The 22,618-nt window shown below is 39.1% G+C and overlaps 2 protein-coding genes across 10 annotated transcripts in view; one reads left to right on the forward strand and one right to left on the reverse strand.

Annotated features, from left to right (window-relative positions):
- LOC141928116 (putative acyl-CoA dehydrogenase 6) overlaps positions 1-8,309 on the forward strand; it is a 96,406-nt gene extending 88,097 nt beyond the window's left edge. Inside the window, exons 9-10 of one of the 2 annotated variants that reach the window (XR_012624666.1) lie at positions 6,885-7,044; positions 7,911-8,309. Coding sequence is in view for 1 of the 2 variants with exons in the window: in XM_074835800.1 (XP_074691901.1) it covers positions 6,885-6,981 (97 nt within the window). In the remaining variant the exon portion in view is untranslated. Of the gene's footprint in view, positions 1-6,884 lie in introns of both variants that reach the window. The other variant, XM_074835800.1, reaches the window with a different exon arrangement.
- On the reverse strand, positions 1,618-17,029 carry BET1 (Bet1 golgi vesicular membrane trafficking protein). 8 transcript variants are annotated; one of them, XR_012624668.1, is made up of 9 exons: positions 16,850-17,029; positions 13,615-13,730; positions 11,633-11,689; positions 10,964-11,115; positions 10,132-10,178; positions 8,525-8,604; positions 7,917-7,983; positions 5,685-5,716; positions 1,618-3,254 (listed from the first exon to the last, which is right to left on the reverse strand). XR_012624668.1 is itself a non-coding variant. In XM_074835821.1 (6 exons), the coding sequence occupies exons 1-5, from the start codon at positions 16,866-16,868 to the stop codon at positions 10,172-10,174; spliced, it is 351 nt and encodes a 116-aa protein (XP_074691922.1). In that variant the 5' UTR covers positions 16,869-17,029; the 3' UTR covers positions 7,888-7,983; positions 10,132-10,171. The 8 variants fall into 8 exon arrangements, 4 of the variants coding, with proteins under 4 accessions (XP_074691922.1, XP_074691932.1, XP_074691917.1 ...); XR_012624669.1 differs by lacking the exon at positions 7,917-7,983; XR_012624667.1 differs by lacking the exon at positions 5,685-5,716.
- Positions 17,030-22,618: the final 5,589 nt, after the last annotated feature.

Below are 22,618 nucleotides of genomic sequence, written 5' to 3' on the forward strand. Positions count from 1 at the left end.
CCAAGTGATTTTTTTTTTTTTTCTCTTTGCTCTCTGTTTGCTTGTAGTCTTGATTACAAGGACAGAACTAAAACAAAACAGAAGCTTTCTTCCAAAACCAATGCAAATCAGCTCTATCTTTTTCCCCAAATCTATGTGTGAAACTGGAGTTCACCATTAGACTCCTGCAATAGTCTTTTCTGGTAGCAGTCTCCACCTGATTAGTCACAGCAGATACTGTGTGAGACATATGAGAGATGCAGCTTCTTCCAGCTACTTGTTAGATCATTAAAAGGGTACACAGGCCTTTTTGCAAACTAATTAAAATCTCTTCAAATTCTACCATATATCTACTTAGAGCAAAATTCTCTCTAAGCAAACAGGTTTCTTCGCAACTGTTAGGAAAATCCTGGCCCAGTTGTCTTATATGCTGTAGAAGGACCAAAATGGAATTTGCACTTTCTTGCAGTAGCGGATTTCAGTTCAGCCCATATATATACAATACCTAATCAAAGGTTAGCAAAATTAGCTAGTGGTTCAGTTAGTTGAATGTTTTCATAAATGCATCTGTGTAAAGTGACAGTAGAACACTTCAAAAAAAAAAATCTGTAAAATGCTTGTTTCTTTTTGGTAGGACGAGTTACTTTTTCTGTTTTTAATAGCATTTTATGAACAATAATGTCATTGCAGTAAGTCAGACAGGTTCTCAACCTTTTTTTGACTTGTGGATTCCTGAAATTTTCTGGCGAAGGTACAGACTGCTATATGGTAGTGGTTTTAAGCCAGCTGTCAATACGATGGTTTTTCTTAGTTATTTTTTTCACAGCCTCTTTATTATCAGCTAATGGTCCCTGGTGATGCACATGTTAAAAGCTAGTGCAGTAGGCACTCTGGATAAAATGAATCCTTATCTTGAAGCGCTTACTGTCAAAGTAGTAATGTATACAGGTTAACGTGTATGTGCTTTTATATAGCTTTATAAGTCTTTAGATTTCCTAGCCCAGTATATTATTGCTAACTGTGGGCAGGGCTTTTCTGTGTGAATTTGAGTGGTTTCTAAGTATACCAGCACAGTCACATTTTTCCTGAGAAATTCAGAGTATTTCCTATTTGTATAAACTGTGTCAGCTGGCTAAAGAAACATATCGTTCTGCCTCTAAAACAAACTGTTGTAAATGAGGCTAAAGGTGGCATGGTATCTATACTCTAAAATTTTCTATGAATCAACTAATTCCATCACTGAGTAACCATAAGTTCCAGGAAGGGAGAAGTAGAGAGGAGTATTACCTAAATAAACAATTACAGGTTCAAGTCAGAATTTTGTTAATCTGTAACGATAAGCAAAGCAGCAACTTTCCTAAAGCCGTTGTTTTTGTACAGCGTCTGAGTAACCATTCACGTCACTGTGATATTTGTCAAGTAGCAAGGAGCATAACTGCACAGCATGACATCTAGTCATAATGTAGAGATTTTTGTAGAATAATCCTTACCAAGTTTCCAAGGAAATGTTAATCTTTGACACGTCAGGCTGGTACTCCTCAAAAGAGCACACAGCACAATGCACGGTTAGTGCATGAGGTCTTTGAATTTTAGTTGTTAATGTTGGTGGGGAGATAATAAACAGACCCTGCACAAAACTGTCTGCCACATGACTTTATTCACATCTGGCATTTTAATCATTAGTCTTTTAAACTTTGAACAACAACTGACTTTTCTGAAGTGCACTATTCTCTAGAAGGCGTAAAGATAGCTGTTTCGCCACGTAGGTGCCTTTGCTGGGCTGATTTTATATACATAAATGTCTCATTTTCTGTTGTAGGGATTCTGAGAAGGAGAATGGGTTTGAAAAAAAAGTTTTGAGCCCAAAGGGTTTTATAAAAAAATACAAGACAATATAAAAAAAACCCAGTAAGAGTAGACTTTCCAGACTTTACCCTACTAGGGGGATTCTGGAGAAGGAGAGCGCCAGACTGGAATTGTGTTTATTCTTCTCTCACCTATATGAAATGCCTCAAAGACATCATGACTTAGGAAAAAATCAATCATTGAACAAACCCACACTCTATATGAAAACCTGAGGTTGTGAGAGATCAGAGGGAGGAAAACTTTTTGTAGAGAGTATATTGCAATTTTTCAGACTTCAAAACATGAGTTTTAAAAAATTTCAGGTAGTGCTCTATGTATTTTAGTAGTAATTATGTACACTTCAGTTGTTATAGGAAGAGCTTGTCTGGCCTTCTTAAAAAAGTTTGGGGTTTTTTTTAAATTAAGATTGTTTCTATGTACTAAACACTGTCTAACTGCTGCTAGGTCTTACAAGTTTTAGTCTTGTGAGGTGTGGTGGGGAGAATGCTGTATCATTTCTTTACTTGCTGCATTGTGAAAGACTCCAGAAAGTGGCAGTGAAAAATATTGACTACTCATGTGAAATAGATAAAGTGTAAACAGCATTGCAAATGCACGTAACTGCAGAAGAAAAACAGATTTCTTTTTTTCCCTCAACTGTCACCTAGGTATTGCAATATGAAGTTTTATTTGTAATTCAGGATAGTTAAAAATCAAACTTCTATATAGTTTTAAGTGGAATTTTTTTGAATAAGTAATGCATTTCCTTCTAAATTATTTTTTATTCTTCACATTTAAAAAGTCAGTTAAAATATTTTATTGTTTCATTCATTTCATTTTTTATATTCTTTCATTCTTTACAAAGCATGTCTAAACTAGAATGAGTCTAGACAGTTGATTTTTTTTTTAATCAGTCTTTGTCATTATCACAATTTATGGTTGTACCAAATGAAAAAAAACTATCAATTTCTGCTGACAAAACCAATTTGCTCTGAAGTCAGTAGCTAACTGTTGGGACAAGACTTAATAACCATTCATCAGTCATCTGTGAAAACAAATCTGTAGTTTCAACCTTGTTCTGCAGAGGTGTCAAGACAGATGCCTGTCTACCACTTTGGCTGACTTTTATGAGTACCTTGAGAGGGAATTTAGGAGATGAAGCACAGGACATCTAGCTCTAATGTAGCAAATCAAAGTAGGTAACTGTACAGTGATGACTTTAAAGCAGATCTACGCTCCAGAGCAGGCCAAGGTGATGCCCCCTCCTGCTCAGCTGTCCCTTCAGAATGCCCCTTAGGGGAAATGGGCAGGACGACGTGAACTGGCAGGCACAGCCAGAGTCCTGCTGCGCTGCGGGGTATCACCTCAAACTTCTTTGGATCAAAGTCTTCTTTAGATGCTGCTGAATTTGGACAGCCTTTAAGCCGAGTCTGAAGATGGAAGAAGTCACAAAATATTAAACTTGAGGGTACACTAATATATTTTGTGGAGAAAAATCTTGCCAGTAATACAACTTTAAAATAGTAATTGTGAGAAAAAAGGGTTGTGCTGAATTTGTGCTGAAAGAAAGCAGCGTGTAAATGGCCTTCTCTGAAGCAGTGATGCTCTGAGCCACATAAACCTTGGGAAGGATTTACCAATGGCCTCCTAACCAGGGAAGCAGGGAGCAGCATCTCTGAGGGACTGCTGCCATGAAGCCAGGCTGCTAGGGAAAATCAGAGCTGGGGTCACCAAAACTCGCTTTCTTCCCCACATCTGACCAGCACTGATCACTGCCAGAAAAGGGAAAGAAAAATGACTGTTTAGTTTCTCAGGACTTTAAAGTTATGTGAAGACATCTCCATTTGAAGATAGATAGCGCAGCAGGCTCCTTTCACGGTGTCTGTGAACAGAAAGGGCTTTTTAGATCCCAATGCCATATGGCTTTCAAGAGGAAAATGCAGTGTAGATCGGCTCCCTGAGCAGGCACGGCTTCTCGGCTGCAGGTAGTAAATGGCAGTGGGATGCACAACTGCAAACACCATCACATTTTATCAGCTTGAGGCTAGAAGCAGATCTGGCGTGCCATTAGCTGTGGCCTTAGCACCTATATAGCACGTTAAAAGGTCAAAAGCTTTCCTCGCCCTGTGAGATAGGTACCTGTCCCTACTTCATGGCTAGTGAAATCACATGCAAGAGAGAGCTCAGACTGGAGCAAGGACCAGCCCTGATTGTCAGGCTAACTGGGACCAAAAGTTTACAGGCAGGGTGATGGACACGGCTTGGCTTGTGCGAAACAAGGGCTGAATGGCGCTCTGGATGCAGAGGGGTCAACACCAGCCAAAAGAGGAATGTTAAACTGAAGGACTATGCAGGATTATACTACTCAGGAACACATCCAGGCTGTAAATTAGAGGGTTCCTAATCATTTGAACAATTTTGTTAGATTAAAGGGAGCTTGTTTTTTGTCCTTAAAGCAGTGCTTGATAAATTTCTGAAGAAGTTTATATGACGTGGGACCTATGGAGATGGGAAACTTGATTTGATGACATGGAGGGTCCTTTTTGTTCCTTTTGCTGCCTAACTAGAAATTATTGATAACCTTGATTGAGTTGGGTGGGTGGGAAGGGCTCCCCACTCTCCCTCATAAGTACAGTTTTTTAACTCAGCATTGAAGAAATTATTTTTTTTTTAATCTGTCAAAGTGGTTTGCTTTTTAACATTTACATCTCTTGATTTGGTTGAGTCTGACCATCTGCAGTGGATGTTTCATTCCCCAATGAGAGAAAACTCTTTGCAGGGAGTGTTTTAGGGGGGCAGAACACAATGGTCAGGATTTCTCTCTTTCCTCAGGCAAACTCCCTATCTCTAAGGAAAACAGCATTCAACAAGCAGCTAGAGGTTTGGTCCCCCAAAATGACACCTTTACGTAACTGTGTGGCATGTTGCAGGCTGGTTCCTCACTGTCCTTGGTCAGGGTGGAGCTGTCATGGGTTGGTGCTCACATCAGCAGGGCTGCAGGTAGTGCAAGACATGCTGTTCTGTCATGGGGGCAGCCACAAGGCAATGGAGAAATCAGAAAGTAAAGTGTTGCTGTGCCAGATCAAAGCATTCCAGGGGTAGCCTACCTAAGGCAATAAAATTCTAATATTTATATATATTTAAATATTTATATGCTGTATCAATAATGTATTATTGGTATAATATAAACTATCAGACCATAAACTTACAAAAAATAGCTGATACACAAGCTCACTTTGTCATATTCCCCAGCTTCCTCACAGAGTTCCTGGCAGGATAGTTAGTCCTGTGGTTTTGTTTTCTTACGCTGAAAGCAAGCCTCTTTCCAAGAAGAGGGCTGCTAGATTAAAATAATTTGAGTCCTTTGTCATCTCAATCCTTTTAAACTAGGTGAAACTTTCTGTCGTGTCTCCCCAGGGAAGAGATCGGCATTAGTCACCTTCCTGTAGATTTTATAGGAAATATTCCTTATCTCACCCATAGACAAAAGTATAATCACCAACAATTTTGTAAAGACACACACATATACATATACACACACATATATACACACACACACATATATATATCACACACGTGAAATGTGGTTTGCTTTTTTAAAACATGTATTTATATGTGATAACTTGACATGTCTGTCACCACCAAACCACTGCCTATTTATAACTTCATATAAACGAGCCACATGTGTCCAGGACTCCTGCTGCAAATGGGATTTTTATCAGCATCACAGAGGAGTTCTGAGGATTAATTACTTACTATTGCTACAGTTCTGTGAAGATGCAAGATGCTAAGCACTGGCAAGGGCTTTCTGCAGCTTGAAAAAGCAGACAACACGGCAGCATGAAAAACAAGTAACCTACCATTGTTCCAGCTCTGTTGCCTTCACCAAGACCTATAGGAAGGTGGGGAATCTTCAGGTGATTGAATTAAGTAGAGGTAGTTTAGCAGAACTGTTTCAGTGTTTGGGGATTTTTTTATTCTCCCCAAAGAAGAGAAATTTGTGAAGAAAATTGCTTAAAGTTGCAGTATTTTGCAGTCTGGCTAGCACAGGGAACATAGGCAATACCATTAGGGATGACTCAGTGATATTAATGTCAGTTTTTAAATGAGTGTGATTAGAAATATCAAAGCAAAAGTAAATAAGCTTTGAGCAGCCATTTATTTTTAAAGCGGAGAAGCTTTATATACAATACTGTAATTCCTTATAATACTAATAGCATACTATCTTGCTATTATATAATACTAGTACAGATTATGCCAGATCTCACATAGCCATTAGGCAGACCAGGATGCTTGTTGGTTAAAAAACCTGTATGAAAATTTTACCTTCTCTGTGCAATTCTCCAATACCTCATGTACTGATTGACTTAATACTCTTTTTACCACACAGTTAAGCAAAGTTAAGTGCTGCAACACTTTTTGCTGCTGGCCTTCCAAAAGCTCCCTCCCCTCCTAAAATTCAACTGCAGGCTTAGGCACCTTACAGCTTTGGCAAAGGAACAGCAGGGATATTGCAGGAAGTGCTGCAGACCGTCTCGGCAGGAGGAGGCGGTGGATGAGGTGTTCTGCATTAGTATGTAATGTGCAGGTGCTCTGAGCAGGTAGTCCAGCAGGAAACCCTGGGAAGAGCCTGTGATGCTTTATATGTCAGGCCAAAGTGGTAAGACCTAAACACAAGTCCGTATGGAGTTCAGCTGCAGGAGACCTGGCTGGGCTTAAGCAGGAGCAGCTGCATGCCAGGAGAGGTTTTAACTTACTTCAAGATGAAAATAGCGTTATGCCAATTTAAGGTTATTTTTGGAAAAATTTGAAAATTGGATGTGCCAAATCATATTTTAAGCCTTTTGATTTTGAATTAGCAACATCTTTGTACGCAAAAGGGTATTTACGCTGCTGACAACACATCTGTCCACACCATGAACGTACTTCTGTAAATAGGGGGCTACAATGTAATAAAAGCAGGTCTATAGTAAATGCATAGAATAAATGGGTATGTAGTTCTGTATTGTTCCATCAGTACAGGATGTAAATGTTTAAATCTCCTTTTTATATTCCTACAGAGACTTAAGATTAATATCAATAGGAGGTGGTACAGATGAAACCATGCTTTCCATCATATGCAAATACATGGAAACACTTCCAAGCAAGCAACAGTGACACAAGTCCACTCTTGCTTGAAAATTAAGCAAGCAAGAGCATAGCTTGTACTGCATGCTGAAGGTAACAGCCAGTGCATGTTTCAGGGGTAAAGTAAGTAGAAAACATAAAAGTAATTTTGCCAATGAACTGTTTACCAGGGTCTTTGACCATAATCATTCCACATGTTCTCCAACATCACATTTCTGTTGATACAAAGCAGTCTGAAAGCATATGGCCTCCTGCAAATTTTTTTTTCTCAGGGGTCTAGTGATCCACACTAAGCACCCAGAAAAAAAAGTCTTCTTTAATCAAGGTGGATCTACATTTTAGAACATCTAAGCCACCAATTAAGAAACATAACTTCCATATGGATACAGCTATGATTTCACTAGTAGCCTAACCTAACTTCAGTGTAACCTTGCTTTCAACTCAGTAATTATGGCACAAATTGTTCCCTGACACATTCAAATACTGGACAGTGATTTTGCTCTCAATTACAAGTACCTTCTCTGTCTTTCAATTTTAGCAACTAACCATAAAAATGAGCTCTGTCATCTTTGTCAAGTTCACATTGACTTGTACTACGCTGTCATTGATGGTTGGTGGTAGGAGTGGGGGGTTGATTTTTAGTTTTAGAATTATACAAACAACTGTTTAATTGTATCTGAAGCTTCTGGAGGCCTGAACTTCAGCAGTAAGGCATCATGTTTTGTGTGTAATTATTAAAGAAAAATATTAAAAAAATTGTTAATATGAAAATTGTGTGTTATTACTTAAATAAGATGGTACAATTTCTGTTATATGCCACAGTCACCTTAAAGCAGAAGTGCATACAAAGTATTTTCAAAATTACTGTGATTTGTTACACAAAAAGTCTCACTGAAATACACATCTCCTATGAGAAGCATAAATTCTTAGTTTGATCTTCTTTAAATCTTATTCATCAGCCATACCTTCAAAACCTACATCAGCACCTCTTCCTGAAGCAGCCATTTAAGTCAGAAGAGACAACCTGCCTTACTGCAAAAAAAAAAAAGTCTTCAGTGGGATTTTCCTAGTAATCAAATGGACATGTTAAGCATTTTCTAAGGAATCTCCATGACACTGTAAGGTTAACAGTTTGACAGTTAAAAGATTGTATTATCTTCCACCTGGAAATAATCCGTATGGTTGCTAGGTAGAGTCTAAGTTACATTAAATTGAGAAACACAATATATAAATACTGTGCAAAAAATACGTACAAGATTTCAAAACCAAAAATAAACGACTGCAGTATTCCTATGCAGCTGTTGTTACTGCAACTTCATAAAAGTACAATTAAATGCTACTAGTATTGTTGTATCGTATCTACTGTATAGTGTTTTATTCTACAAGATCATACTATAGCATCCTGAAATCCTGCTATCTCTGAATTTTAAGGACTGCCAGAGTAATACTTTTCTACCAGAAAATAACCAGTAAAGCAAGCGCAGATGCTGAGGAAAATTCTAAGGCTGCAATGCATGGTTCCCACCAATTGCCATTCCCCTTCCCAACTGAAATACTCTCAAAGAAGTTTTACCTTTTCGTAAGTCGCCATAACCATTCTAAGTAAACTTTCAGCATTTCAGTTCAGATTTTAAACTGAAAATTGACCTTTTACTGGAAGTGAAGGGAAACATGTTACATCCTGTACTTGCTCCAGAAGTAAAGTAACAAAAACATACAGAAATGTCAGTTTTGACTATGTAACTTTCAGTTACCTCAGTTCATAAAGTTCATGTTAAAAGAGCCTAACAGAGTTGTGGTTTAGCACTTAGATTAAAAAGCCCTTGCATGTTTTCTAATAAACACAGAGATGTAGAAAGTTGCTTGGAGGCTTCATCTATTCCTTGTGCTTAAGCTTTCTCCCCATTTCCCATCCTATCTAGACAACTACAAAAAACATCGACAAACCTCCTTAAATGAAGAAACACAGAAAGGATGCCATAGGCTTAAGACTCCCTCTGCACCCCCCAATTCATTTCCCCTCACTCCTCTGCACCACTAAAGAACTGGGGATGGGGAGAAGGAAGAAGACCTAGTTCCTGTTCTGCATTAATTACCTTTTAGTCTGGTTTGACATTTAAAATCTTGTTGGTTTTATACATGATCTGAAGGACTGACTGGTAAAAATCTTTTACAAGTATCTGCTCTGTCAGGACTTAAGGGACACCCTAGCATATTTTTCAGAACAAGCACAGGAAATGTATCAGCCATGTAACTATAGCTGCATTCACCAATTTTCCTATTTTACATAGGTAGTTGAAAACTTTAACTTTTTTAGTTAAGGAAGATTGCTTGCTAAAAATAAAAAAAAGGCAGCCTAGAAATTGTTCAGACACCATGTTTAAGAGCCAGAAATATTTCTAGAAGATGTCAAACAGACAATGTCAGTAATTCTCATCTCACTTGTTAGGCACCTTGCACTCCACTGTCTCATTAAAATTACACAAGTGCATCAATTTTGGATGGCAAACTATAGCCTATTGACTAGCTTTGGGAATGCTATACTTGTTTAACAAGCCTAGCAACTCTCATATAAAGACGATGCCTTATCCTGGTGTTAGTACTTAGATGTTCTGTTATTTGTAGAAGTATAGTAAACCTTTTCACAGTCAAAGATTAAATTGGCTAGAAATATTTGAGCTTTCATTACTTTTACACATACTGTGTGTTTTGTATTAGATAAGTGATGTACATGTCACACTTGTGTTATATATGAAATCTAACATGAAAGAAATGTAGCATACACCTCCTTTTCTTATTTTAATACCGCTCCCCACACAACTATAGCACCTTAAATGCAGGATTATTTCCAGAAACATACATTGGTATTCTACAGTAGAAAAGCATGTATATAAACAACACTAGCTAGAATACTACAGGACACTTTTATTTCTCAGTTCGTAATTAAAGGCAACACGTTATACAGTATTTCTAGAAAAGTTTTTCAAAAATTGTAGATACAATTTCAATATCTAGGAAACTTAACTTTTTGAATGTTAAACTCAGCACTGTAATAGCTTCAACTATTAGAAACTATTTGGTGAGCCAAATCTAAGTCTTCAAAATAAAAAACCTTAATAAGACAGCACCTCCAACAGGTGCATCATAATATACTTTAATATAAAATTCAAAATATCTGACCTTATATTTCAGACATCATGCAGTGTAGATTTAGGAATCATCACAGACTGAAAAGTAAACATACTAATGGTAAAAGTTCCAGTGATTCAATGGAATCATTAAGTAGTAGAAACTTTAAATATAAAGAAAATGTTTGTACTGTGTCCATACTGATCGATCCAATGATCAAAGGCATGTGCTTAAAGGAGTAGATGTATAAGCATGATTTGTCACATTTAAATTAAAAAAAAATCCAGTTTTAAGTAAGTTCTCTCCAGAACACACAGTTTAAGCTGCTTAAAACACATACACTATCAGGCCTATCCACAAAAATAATTTTTGGGGGTACCACTATTACATTTGTTAGCTTCAGGCCAGCCTTTTAAAAATCCACAGATAAAACCAATTTAGAAAGATCCAAGTATTCTTCATGCTTTTGCAACCTATAAATTACTATATGCCTGAAACGGGAGCTCTAATTTAGAGCATGGCCCAGAATGAAAAGCAGAATGAAAGAGAAAGCCTTGTAATTCTGCAATTACTTCATATCCGAAGAACCGTTGCTTTCTGTATTTTTTAAAATCAATTCTAAAAACTATTCTCCCCTAAAAAAGTAACATACTATGCTAGCAGTTTCTGCATATTTACAAATAATCCCCCCAAAACAGGGGATGATGGGAAAAATTCTGATACATTAAGTTATTTATAACACTGCATTAATATTTAATGCAATTTACAACAATTTCACTGTGTTTTATCAACAGAATACACCACTTTAGATCAATGTCTTCATTAATTAAGACTGCTTTATAGCTGAAATTACACAATTTAAACTGAAGGTAACATGCATCACCTCAGTTTAATAATCCAGTATATTACAAAAAAAACAAACAATGCAAAGAGCATCATGTAGCATAATAGCTTTGTCTGGCTTCCTCTGGAAAGTGTTCTCAGTCTGCCCATAGTTGCACCCAGAAGTCCACCCGCAGAGTCAAAATCATTATCCTACATTTAAAAACAAACAAAAAAACAACAAAAACCATGTTACTCTGAGGAAAAAAAAGATTACCCCTAAAGCTTGCTAAGTGCAGTTTTTCCTGTTTTTTCAAATTTTCCCAAACTAAAATTATTTTGGAGGCAGTTTCTGAAAATTAACCACGAAAAACTTTCACCCGTTTATCCCGATGGATGCAAGCAAAAAAGGCATTTCTGACTTCCTTATTTTTTGCTTCCCTTTTCTATTTTTAAATACATTTAAATACAGAACTGCCTTTTTAATAATACTATACATTTGCTAATTGAAAACAAGTAGTTGTATCTGAAGTGTTAAGACCTTGGCTGTGCCTTGGAAATAATGAATTTGCACATTATCTTTTTGAACAGAAATACTGCTGCTGAATTAGTCACATTTTACAGTCAACAATAAGCTGTCAAATGTTCATACTAAAAGAAGGAATGCTTTACATCACTAACTTCTTAATCCTGCCCCATATTTAAAGAAAGTTAGTGGCTAAACACTTACCATTTCTGATAACATTTTATTTTGGTTTTTAACTTCCGTTCCAATTTCAATGGAAAGCTATTAAAAAAAACCAGAAATTATTAAATATGAGCAATCAGTTATACACAGACTAGAGAAAGCAGTCTAAAACATGTGACAGGACTAGCATTTCCCCAGGTAAAATGTGAAAACAGCAACTGGTATTTCAAAAAACAAAATAACAGTATTCTGTCAATACCCTATTTGAATAGATGAGTCTAGAGTCACAGAAGATACTCAATGCTCCTCCTCCCCTTTTCTCCTTCAATAGACAATTCCTAATTAGAATTACCGCAGGGACTTTCAAAAATTCAAGATCTAGTCAAGTCTAAGAGCAATTATCCATTTCCTGGAACAACTGTTAAAACTACTGGCACACAGCACAGACAACCATGAGCACTGTTTTTGACTCAGTGTTGCTGGAGTTGACACCTGTAACCCACTAACACAACTCTTTTGACAAGTTGCTGCTATGCTAGAAATGGGAATCTCTTTTGTGAACTTGTCTATTCCTTCTCTGCTTTGTGCCAGCCAGGGCGCAGCAGGACAAGGAGGCAAGCCGTGTACGCAAGCAAGAGTCAGTCCAGAGGCAGTAACTGGGGTCAGCGACAGTCTGGTGATCGCCCAGCACATCCACAGCTCTGAGGCAGGTCCAAGGTCAAGCCAGGAGGTCAAGTCTGCAGGTCAGGGTGGGAATCGAGGAGGTATGAGATCAGGCGCAGACAGAGCTGCAACAGCAAAAGTGGGGGCCAGCCAGGAGAATCCCCGCTTAAAAGCGGCTCCCAAGTGAAACAGGGGAAAACCCCCACTACGGCTTCTTAGCAGCTCTTCCTCCGTAACAGTTCTTAGCAGCACACTGGCCCTGAACTACCAGCTCAGCTCCTAGAAGGACAGAAATCTGCTCCAGGCCCTGATGCTTTGGATTAGTCAAAACCCATGGTTTCTGTGACACAACCTAAATCGCATTGTTTTTTACTGCTGTATTTCACCACAATCTATCATCAAGAGTGAAACATGAAGCTTCTAGGAAGATTATCTGAAGATTATTCCATACTCCCAAGATAACATTGCAGAAAGAGCACACATGCTACTCCATCGGGCACTATCAACTGCTCTGTACACACATCCTGGGACACTGATTTGACATACAACATACCAGAGAAGGAGACAAGAAATGAAATTCTGTAACAAAGGTCACAGCTTTTCTTTTTACCTCCTTAATTTATTCTAAATTAGTCAGGTGGATAATTTCTTAGCTTTAAGGTTTTATTTTCTATTTAAGACTGAACTAATTACTTTTAAGCAACAGGGTATTATTAGCAATAGGAATTTGAATGAATTTAGGCCTAGAAATTCATTGCCTTGTACTACATACATAGAAACAGCACCTATTGCCAAGAACGTATTTTTAAAAAGTCTTGTTAAGAAAAAAAACCCACACAATTTTAATCACAGAGCTGTCTTTCAGTTAGACTTGCTTGAAAGAAGTCCTCAATCTCTGGAAGGAATCAGAATCATTAAAACAACAAATTTATCTTTCAGAGTATGTTAGAATGTTATTTCTAACAGCTGTTTTCACATTACAGATTTATCAGCAGATGCAGCAGAAACTGATGAGCCACAATGGGAATACCAAAACCAAGTAGCCCATTTTCTTAAATGAACCTGAGCCAATTTACTGACCTAAACTCAAATTTTCTAGTTTCTGCAGGGACAGTAATTCATTCTGTAGGACAGTAACCCATAAGCAACACCACAGCTGTCCTCAAGATTAGCAAAAAAGGATACCTCTAGCTGAAAACCTAATTAAAGTAAGAATCAGTTATACAAATGAATGATTGTGCGTTTTGGTTGACAATAAGTCTTTCTTGTATTAAATTTATATTTTAAACAGTCTACTGCTTCGCTGGTCCGTATAATTTAATTCAATAAATGTGACGATACCACTATAATTGAATACTTACAGATTTAATGGCACTGACTTTTGTACGCAGACTTTCTGTTAACCTTTCATTTTCTTCTTCATAAACACTGTACCCACTATTGGTATAGCCATAGTTACCAGCAGGTGCTCCATCGCCTATAAACACAAGAGTCAGTAGTTAGACAGAAAACACCATTGGAGCAAGTGCTCTTCACATGTGGAAAAGCACTCTTTCCATTTAAAAATGCATTGCCTTAATGACACCCTTGGCAATCAAGAAGAGGTGCCGCATGTTCCCGAGACAGAAATTCAACCTTTTCCAAATCTGTAAGTTATCTTTCAATACACGCATCAAAGACAGAAAACTGAGGAATGGTTGTAATTTAATACTATAAAATTTTTCCCTGCAGTGTTTTCAGATTATTTCTATGAAAATCAACCTAGGCATTACATGGAGATGTGAAGAGAGCACTGAGGCCACCACACAGAACAGTAAACCTAACTCAAAATAGGAAAATTGAGATCATTCTCTAAGACAAATACCATTTGATCACAGCCACAGTTAAAGGAGAGAGCATACTCTAATCCTTACGTGCATTTCTCTACAAACAAGACCAGGCCTCCAAGCAGAACATGGCCATTTCTGTCACCATGATGCAATTCTATTCCCACTCCTGCCTCTTTGTTTTTTGGGTGATGGAGCTTCAGGACTGTTATCCAGACAACTGACTCAGCAGAGTAAGCAGAGCAAAAGGGAATGAAAGCTCCTCAGCTCCACACATTCGCTTCCTCCAATCTCTAATAAAAGATCTCCTACAGACAACAGTTGGACAGCAGCATGGGCACAGGAGAATTAAAGCCATGTCCTGTCTAGACAAAAACCAGTTTTAGGCATCAAATCAAAGATTTGAAACCAAAGAAGAGAGACCAAGACTGAGAAAGGCAAACAGAAAGAAACTATTACAAGCTTTATGATAAAGATCCTACTAGATAAATCCAACTAGCAATTCACCTATAACATTAATCAATATTTACATGGCTAGTCAGAATGCCACACTAAAATTGTCTCAACGCCTTTGGTTAATTCCTCTTCAATGCAGTTTGAAGATTTTTGTGTTTGGGTGCCTTTTTTCTTTTTGAGGAAGAAGGGAGAGAAGAGAGACACCAACCACATTCACAGATAGAGCTCCGTCTCAAACAGTTTCGTTGTGTGCTTGGCATACATAACATTAAGATTTTAAGAGAGAGGATTATAATGCTACTTTCATAACAGCTATAATTTTATATTAACCCATAAAGCTGTTCTTTAAGTGTAAGTAAAGACAAATTTTAGTTTGTACTTGTAAACCATTTTAATGTTATTCTATAAATTAAGCTAACGACAAATTCTCAACAAGACTAGGTGAAATGTATGTTTCTATTTCATCACACAGAAAGTCAAGTTTCCCCTCCCCCAAAGCAGCAGTACCAATGCCAAGTACAGAAAGTTGACTAAACCGACACAATTTAGAGTCAGTGCCATTCCCTTTGTCTTGTTTTACAAATACATCTAAGTATAGTACTTCCTACCAAGTGATGCACAATTTTGACTATGTTTGCAAGTTAATATACCCTACAGCTTCAGACCAAAATACCCTAACTATGATTATTACATAGACTGTGCCTTAACAGATGTGAACAACTGCCCCAAAGCTTTTACACAGGCACTGCCACTTCTATATACATAATAGAAAGCATATGTAGGAGCCTGGCCACTACTGCTTACAGGAAGGACAGAAACTTCAGCATGGCAGTTCTATGCATGAGCTGTCTTGCAACACTGTTCATTGACAAAGACATATAATGCGGACAAGGACCATAATATAATCACAGGCTAAAAAAGAAGTACCAGGTAGCTGGTGCCCACAGCGTAAGTACTGGTGCCCAGCTTCTATTTCCAGCCTACTACATAAAAAGGAATTCCAGACTGATGGCTGAAATGTCAAGGGAAGGCAGCAAATTCTACTGCAGCTGATAACAGTCATAACAGACATTTAAGTCTTCTGCAGATTTTTAAAGTAGTTGTTTCAGGATGGTCCTTAAGGCACTGTTTACCAGAAGCATGCTAAAAGGCAGCATGCTCTTTCCCCTGTACTCCTTCCATAAACATCCACCACCTCACTTTTTCAGAAACAGCATACTGAGCTGGATGGCCTTCAGTCTAACCCCTCTCAGTTCATAGCCAAGAGTGAGCTGTTAGTCTGGCAAATAAAAGGACTGAAGACCTAAGCATTATCAAATGCCCACTTTTTTATGATAAACATCCCAACACCTCTCCTGGTCTAATAAGAAGGGTAGCCAAGACTTGCTTCATTTTGTGAAAATATTATTATACGACCCAGATTGAAAGTGCAGAAGTAAATCTAGGGGGGTGTTACAGACACACCTGATCTAGTCACAGGACATTTATCAGCCTCTAAATATTCACTTTCTAGGAAGAAGTACAGAACTCAGTTGTAAACTTCTGAGGCATAATCATTACTTAAGTTTTACAGTGAGGTCACCGCACATATGTGGTTCTAAAACGTGACACAGGAGTTCAGAGTTTATAGTCATCAACGTGGCTTCTAGTTGAAAACTGGGGCCTAAACTTCTCAAAACACTCTGCGAGAACTCTTCAAAGATTTCTGCTTTTGCATCAGATTGTATTTGTAATAAATTGACAACTCTTTTTTTCCCCCAAATATAGCAGGAAAACATACAGAAGTACTAAAATTAAAAAACAACTGAGAATTTTGAAAGGACTTAAGAGTGACAAATCTGTCCACCCATGGAAGCATGGCTCAAACTAACACTGCGTTAGAACTATTCCTGAGCACGATTAAATAGAAATCCCAGTGCTGCTCTGTAAGTCCAGCTGAGCTTGAAAGAGAAGAGAAACAGCAGCACGGGTAACGGACACAATACTTTTCCCACCCAAAGCTCCCGAGCTCTGCCGCAAGCCTACAGCCCCTCTCCCGCAGCAACCCTCCCCCCGAAGCCCCTACGCGGGGCCGGGCCCTGCCCTGCCCAGCCGGCTCCGGCAGCGGCTCCTGCAGGCCCTGGCACAGCGCGGCCCACACGGGAGCACGAGCTGCCCCAGCCCGCCCCGCCGAGCTTTTCACCCCCTCTCCGTTTAAGCCCCCAGCACCAGCCGAGTCAGGGACACGCAGCCGCTGCCCCGTCAGGCCGGGCGGGTGTGGCGGCGCGGCCCGCAGGGAGGCCGCAGGCCCCGCCGCCGAGGACCCCGCGCTTACCCAGCCCCGCACGCCTCATCGCGGTGTCCGGAGCTGCCCAGGGAGGAGGAGGCGGATGAGGAGGATGACGGGGGGCTGGGAGCGGCTCCCACACCGCAAGTGCCTGAGCGAAGCGGGGCTCGGCGGGGCGGCCGCGGCCCAGCTCCGGCTCGGCCGCCCAGCGCCACGACAGCGCTCCGCGCCGCGCGGCCCCCTGGGTACGCGGCTCCGCGGGGCTGGGCCGCGCGGGGGCTGATGGGTGCTGTAGTTCCGCGCCAAGGTGGGGCAGCGCCAGCCCCGCGGAGGGGAGGGGAGGGGAGGGGAGGCCTGGCCCGGCCCGGCTCGGCTCGGCGCGGGGCGCGGCGGGCGGGCGGGCTGGGGACGGGTCCCTGACAGAGGCGGTCCCTCCCAGAGCCTCCGGCTCCTTCAGCCCCGTGGGCGCGGTTCCCCCGGGCAGGAGCGCGGTGTCTGCAGGGCCTGGCCGCAGCAGGGCTGTCAGGGGACGGTGTGACAGCTGGTCCTGTCCAGGCGCTGCCCGTGTGGCCAGCAGGCCCTGAAAGCGGCGTGGGGTGCTGGAAGTGTGTGTGTGGGGGAGCTGGACTGTGCGGCAGCGGCTTCGGGGGCAGGAGAAGGGGGCAGGGAGAGCCTGGGGGCTGGGTGCAGCGGATGCCGGCAGAGCAGCTCCCTCCGCACACAGTCACCTCGAAGCTTCAGGAAAAGAGCAAATTCTGTTAAATATAACCAGTCGTGAATTTACTCAATACATTACCTGTTTCAGCTTGCATTCAACATTTAAGAATTGATCCTGAAAGGCAAAAAAAAAAAAAAATAGCCTTCATTTGAGGAGGCCGTCAGTGCGTTACAATTTTAGTTTTTGAAAAAGGAAAATTTTCAGTGGTTGTCTTATAACAGGCAGTCAAAAAAATTAAAATTCAGTGCTGAGTGGAGCTTTACCAGCTTTTATTTTCCCACCATTTATTTAGAAGTAACAGGAATGCTTCTGCAGCATACGGCAACTCGAACTGGAAACCTGCAGATTTCATTATTATTGAATCTTCAGTTCTATGAATTATTTAAATTTCATTTGCAAAGATAATTTCTCCTTCATTCTTCAGCCCCTTGCAATGCTTTATCAGAAATGGGTTTTACCTGCTTTTATTAAAGATGTGACTCACTCTGTATACCAGTGGATTGGATTTATTTCCCAGGATGATACCAGAATGATTTATCAGTACTCCAGCGTAAAGCAAACAACATCACGGAGTCCATTCAGAGTTTGCTATAAGTGTGTCATCCACTGGACTAAAGAAGCTGCACTGGCTTTTCCAATTATAACATGCTGCCGTATCATTCATTGCTTTGGTATTTGTGTTCTGGTAGGAACTAAGACACCCAGTATTGGACCAAGACCCACTTGTATTGTACAAGCTATATAAACGCAGACCAAAGCTCCTACTTCAGTGTACTTGCAGTATAACAGGAGTTTTCACCTAGGCAAGTTGTAGAAGGAAGAATAAAACAAGTCATGTCATTAAGAAGGCCAGTGCCCTCCTGCTGACATCCCATGTAATTGCTGTAAGACACCCCATGTACGTTTTTGCAAGGCATAAAGAAAAGCAATTGCAGCATTTCTTTTCTCTCCACTTGTCAAAGTTCAATTAAGACACTAGTCTTCCATCAGCCCAACTTCAGGACAGACGTTGAGAAACTGTTGTTCGTTTATTTACTTCAGTCACATCTGGATGTCTAGAACTCAAACAGCATTATACAGAGTGAAATGAGTATAATGTAGAAACTGCCCCTTTAGTTTTTTTAATATTTAATAATTTAAGCAGTTTATCCAAAATTTCAACTAAAGCACTAGCTGCATTTACAAAACAGAAGAGAAGGCCAAGGAGAAGAAATGAATTGCAGAACTGTCACCCATATTATGCAATGTGAAGCTAATCTCCATGGGATTTTGTCAGGAACTCAACAATTCTTACAGGAGTTTGTAAGCTGCCATCACTGATGTCTTGAGACTTGATTTACATCAGTTCAGGGAAATACATCAGTTGTTTCAAAGAAGGGAAAAGTACTAACACCAGATTAAAGATGCTGTTCGTGCTAAAACCATGGGAAGTTCACAGATGGGCCCGTTTCTTACCTTGCCAGGACAAAGAGGTCTCTTAAAGGATTACATGCTTAAACCAGCAAAATCTAAATACTGTAAAATTTACAGAAAATTAACAGATTCTGAGAAAACCTTCTTCATGAGTGCTTCAGATTTGAGCTAGTGCTCTGTTAGGAGTAATATCCTCATCAAACAACTTTTGAAGGAGAGTTAGGGTGACAGTCTATAGACAGTAACCAAATAACCAGAGAGTAAAATTGAGGCTCCAGGAGGCAGTAGGAAAACATATTTTAGTAGCAGCTGCACTGAGTCTCACATTCTTATGTCTAATTTTATTTACATTTTTTTCTTCATACACTGTCTCAGAAAATGATTATGTTTGGTGGCATTGCTATGTGAAAAGATTTCTCTTTACAGTATTTGCATGTTCTATGTCACGCTTTTCTGCCCTCCATGACTCTTCTTCCATTTTTCAATAAATATGGATTTATACCTGACTAGGTAAAAAAAATACATCTCCCCACTAGGACTGTAGTTATAATTCATTGTTAAGGGGCTCATTTTTCATCTTTACTTAAATTTTCTGTAAATAAAATCCCAGTTAGCCACATGTAAAGTGTTCACAACTCATAGTGTTTATATATATAATCTGCGTATGATGTTCTGAAGTAAGTCTATATGCAATTTATAAATAGCACATATAATTCTTCACAGTTTCTTACAGCAAGGTGTGAAAACAATACATGATTAATGTTTCGAAACCATTTTTATCATATTGAATTTATGTTTTCTTCATACACTGAAAGTGCCTCTTAGAAAAGTTAATTTTAGAGTTCTGACATGACAATAATGAAATCGCCATTCCATCTCACAACAGAGGCTGGACATAGAGATCAACTGGATATCATTAACATTTACGATGTTTAAATTTTATTTCCATTGATCGGTTTTATTCATATTAATCATTTCACGGAATGACTCTGTGAAATAAATACCATTTTTCTGTCGACGTGATTAATTGTACTGCTGTTGGTGTTCTGGCCCGTTCCCTGGCAGCTCTCCCTCTCGGAGGCCGTGCCCTAGGGCCCCCGGCTGCGCAGAGCAGCTGTGCGTGCTTAGCAGGTCTGGCTGCTGCTGTTCCTGAGCATCTGCAGTTCTTCCTGCCAGGGAGCCTAAACCAGAAGTCAGCAAGTGGTTTTAAGATGACTGACTCATCAACGTTTTGTTTATCAGAGACAACATATAGCAAGAAAAAACACATAAAAAAATAAAGATGTATGCAGTCTGCAAGCTTATCTGTCTTGACCGTGTTTTTATAATCTTTTAATAGTAGCCTACATAGGTGTGTCATTGTCAGACACCCTGCTTAGGCAATGTGTACGTCATTCTCCTTTCCCCAAAATATTAATGAACAATTACTCCTTCTTTAAAAAAAAAAAAAAAAAAAAAGTCTCTCTTATAAAAGGGGTGTTCCACATGTCCTAGCAACTGTCCTACCACTGCTACCATTTTTTGGTTCTCTTTACTGTCTCCACTTAAACTAGACGAATACATTTACATAGCAAACAGCTCATGTATTTTATTAGTAGATTAGTCCATGACTCCATTGCAAAAGCAATAACAAGGAAAAAAAAAAAAACAACAGGGAAGCTGTCTGAAAAGATCCTGTATAATCAAACTTCCAATATACAACTGAAAGCCCAGGAATCTTATTAACACGATAATAATAATGACATGATTATCATTAAATTGTTAAATAAGTAACCAGAATGTCAGTGTTCTTACATGTTTGATAAACAGTCATCATGATTAACTTGCTACTTTCAACAATTATAGGCTGTGAAAACAGCCTAACAATTCACAGGCATCATTAGAGAGTTGAAAAGCTGATATTGCATGATATTATGTTAGTATCAAATATTTCAATTGCTGTTTTGTTAAGTAGTAAGCTTCAATTATTAAAATAGTTGTTAGTTAAATCTTGAATTAAGTAACAGCTGATGAGGCATTTTTAAATAAAACTAATACATTAACCACATAGAAGCAGAACTATATCACAGAATATTTTTAATTAGGATTCAGTGTCTTCAAAAAGGAGCAATATCATCATCTTTCATCAGTATTCTTGTCACTTAATATCCTGGTTTATTCTAATGCTGTTCAGCAAATGAGAGCCCTCAAAATGCACCTATTCCAACAAACTCAGGCTGATCACTAAGGTGTTTCCTCCCATATCCTGAACGCTGACAAAACTGACACTGGATTCAAGATGTTACCAGCCTTATTCTTCCTGGATATAGACTCTAAATAGTGCTGTCATGAAAAACAGAAGATGCTGTGTAAATCCCTACCTTCCGTAAGACTTTAAATGGCTGAAGGGGGCGGATCGCAGCTGCTGCTCGTTGCCACCTAGACTGTCAAGAAAGAATTAATCATGCAAGTCACAAGTGGAATAGTGTGTGCAGTCGTTTTTCAAGTGCTTTAATGATGAGAACATGTGTAAATCACTGCAAGTACCAACAAACCCATCAGTTTCACTCATCGCAATGATTCAAAGCTTCATTAAATGCTGTCAAAGAGAACCATGGCTGTTTCTGGTCTTAATGCACTTCCATCATAGATGGCAACTTCTTTCTGGGATAAGGCTTGGAGTCATCTCATGTAATTGTGTATTCAAACTACATTAATTTTTTTTTATGTTCTTTTAATAAAATCCTTGTCAAGTATCTGCCAAAACAGCCTTTTATTGTTTTTAGAAGATAACCAAGAAGATACTTGGACAAGATTCTGGGAACCTCTGTTATCTTTGATAAAACCATGTTGCTGAGAATCAGGGGAGCTTTCTTGAGCATATGCAAGTGTACTCATCCATGCCTGGTCATCCTACGCCTTTCCATACACAGGTTCAAAGGATCATTAACACTTTGTACCTATAAAGACTTCCTATCTCATAGCTTTGCATGTGTATATTATTACAGGTTGAAAAATCATGTAAACTCATAGTAAGATTTTACAACTCAGTAAATAAGCTTAGAACAAAATTTACAGTGTGTATTTATATAAATTTGGCTGTAAGGCATTCCATGTTATTTTCTTGTCCCTGATTTCAGTATCATCTTATTTTTTCCAGTCATAGTAAATGTTATCCTGAGGGAGGCCTCAGGGACCTTCGTTGGTCAGACACACGTCAGCAGCGAAGGACCAGCTGAGAGAAAGAGAAGCAATTTGTGTGGTTCCATCTAGTCAGAAAGTACAGTCTTTTTCACATTTACAACACTTTTTTTAAATTTGTTAACAGTGAAGGCATCTTTCTCCTCACTTTGGTATAAGCTAAGCTTGGGAAGTATTGAGCTTTATATTGGCTCATGTATAATATCATTTATATATAATTATTATTTATTTAATTGCTGTTGCTAAATACTGTGATTCTGCTTATTCTTTCCTTTAGTTACTTTTTAGTAGCATAAGCTGCTCCATCTCTTGTTTGATTCTGCAGGGAACACAGCCAGAGATCTCCTGTATTTTTATAGATTTCTTGTCAGTGCTGTTAAATTACATCAAAAAGGAGAAGGAAGGCTATGGACACAACTGTTGGTCTCCCTCCTAAATTTCATTACGTAGGGTTAGAATCAAAATTTACTGAATTCATGGAGAATTTTTGTATTGACTTTGGGTCA

This window comes from Strix aluco, chromosome 1, assembly GCF_031877795.1.
Source record: "Strix aluco isolate bStrAlu1 chromosome 1, bStrAlu1.hap1, whole genome shotgun sequence".
Taxonomy (NCBI): Eukaryota; Metazoa; Chordata; class Aves; order Strigiformes; family Strigidae; genus Strix; species Strix aluco.

Coding starts and splice junctions, on each gene's coding strand:
- BET1 (XM_074835821.1), bottom strand. Junction 11,690..13,614: donor AAGTCAGTGCCATTAAATCT/GTAAGTATTCAA, acceptor TTTTTTTAATAG/CTTTCCATTGAAATTGGAAC. Junction 11,116..11,632: donor ATAAAATGTTATCAGAAATG/GTAAGTGTTTAG, acceptor TTTTAAATGTAG/GATAATGATTTTGACTCTGC.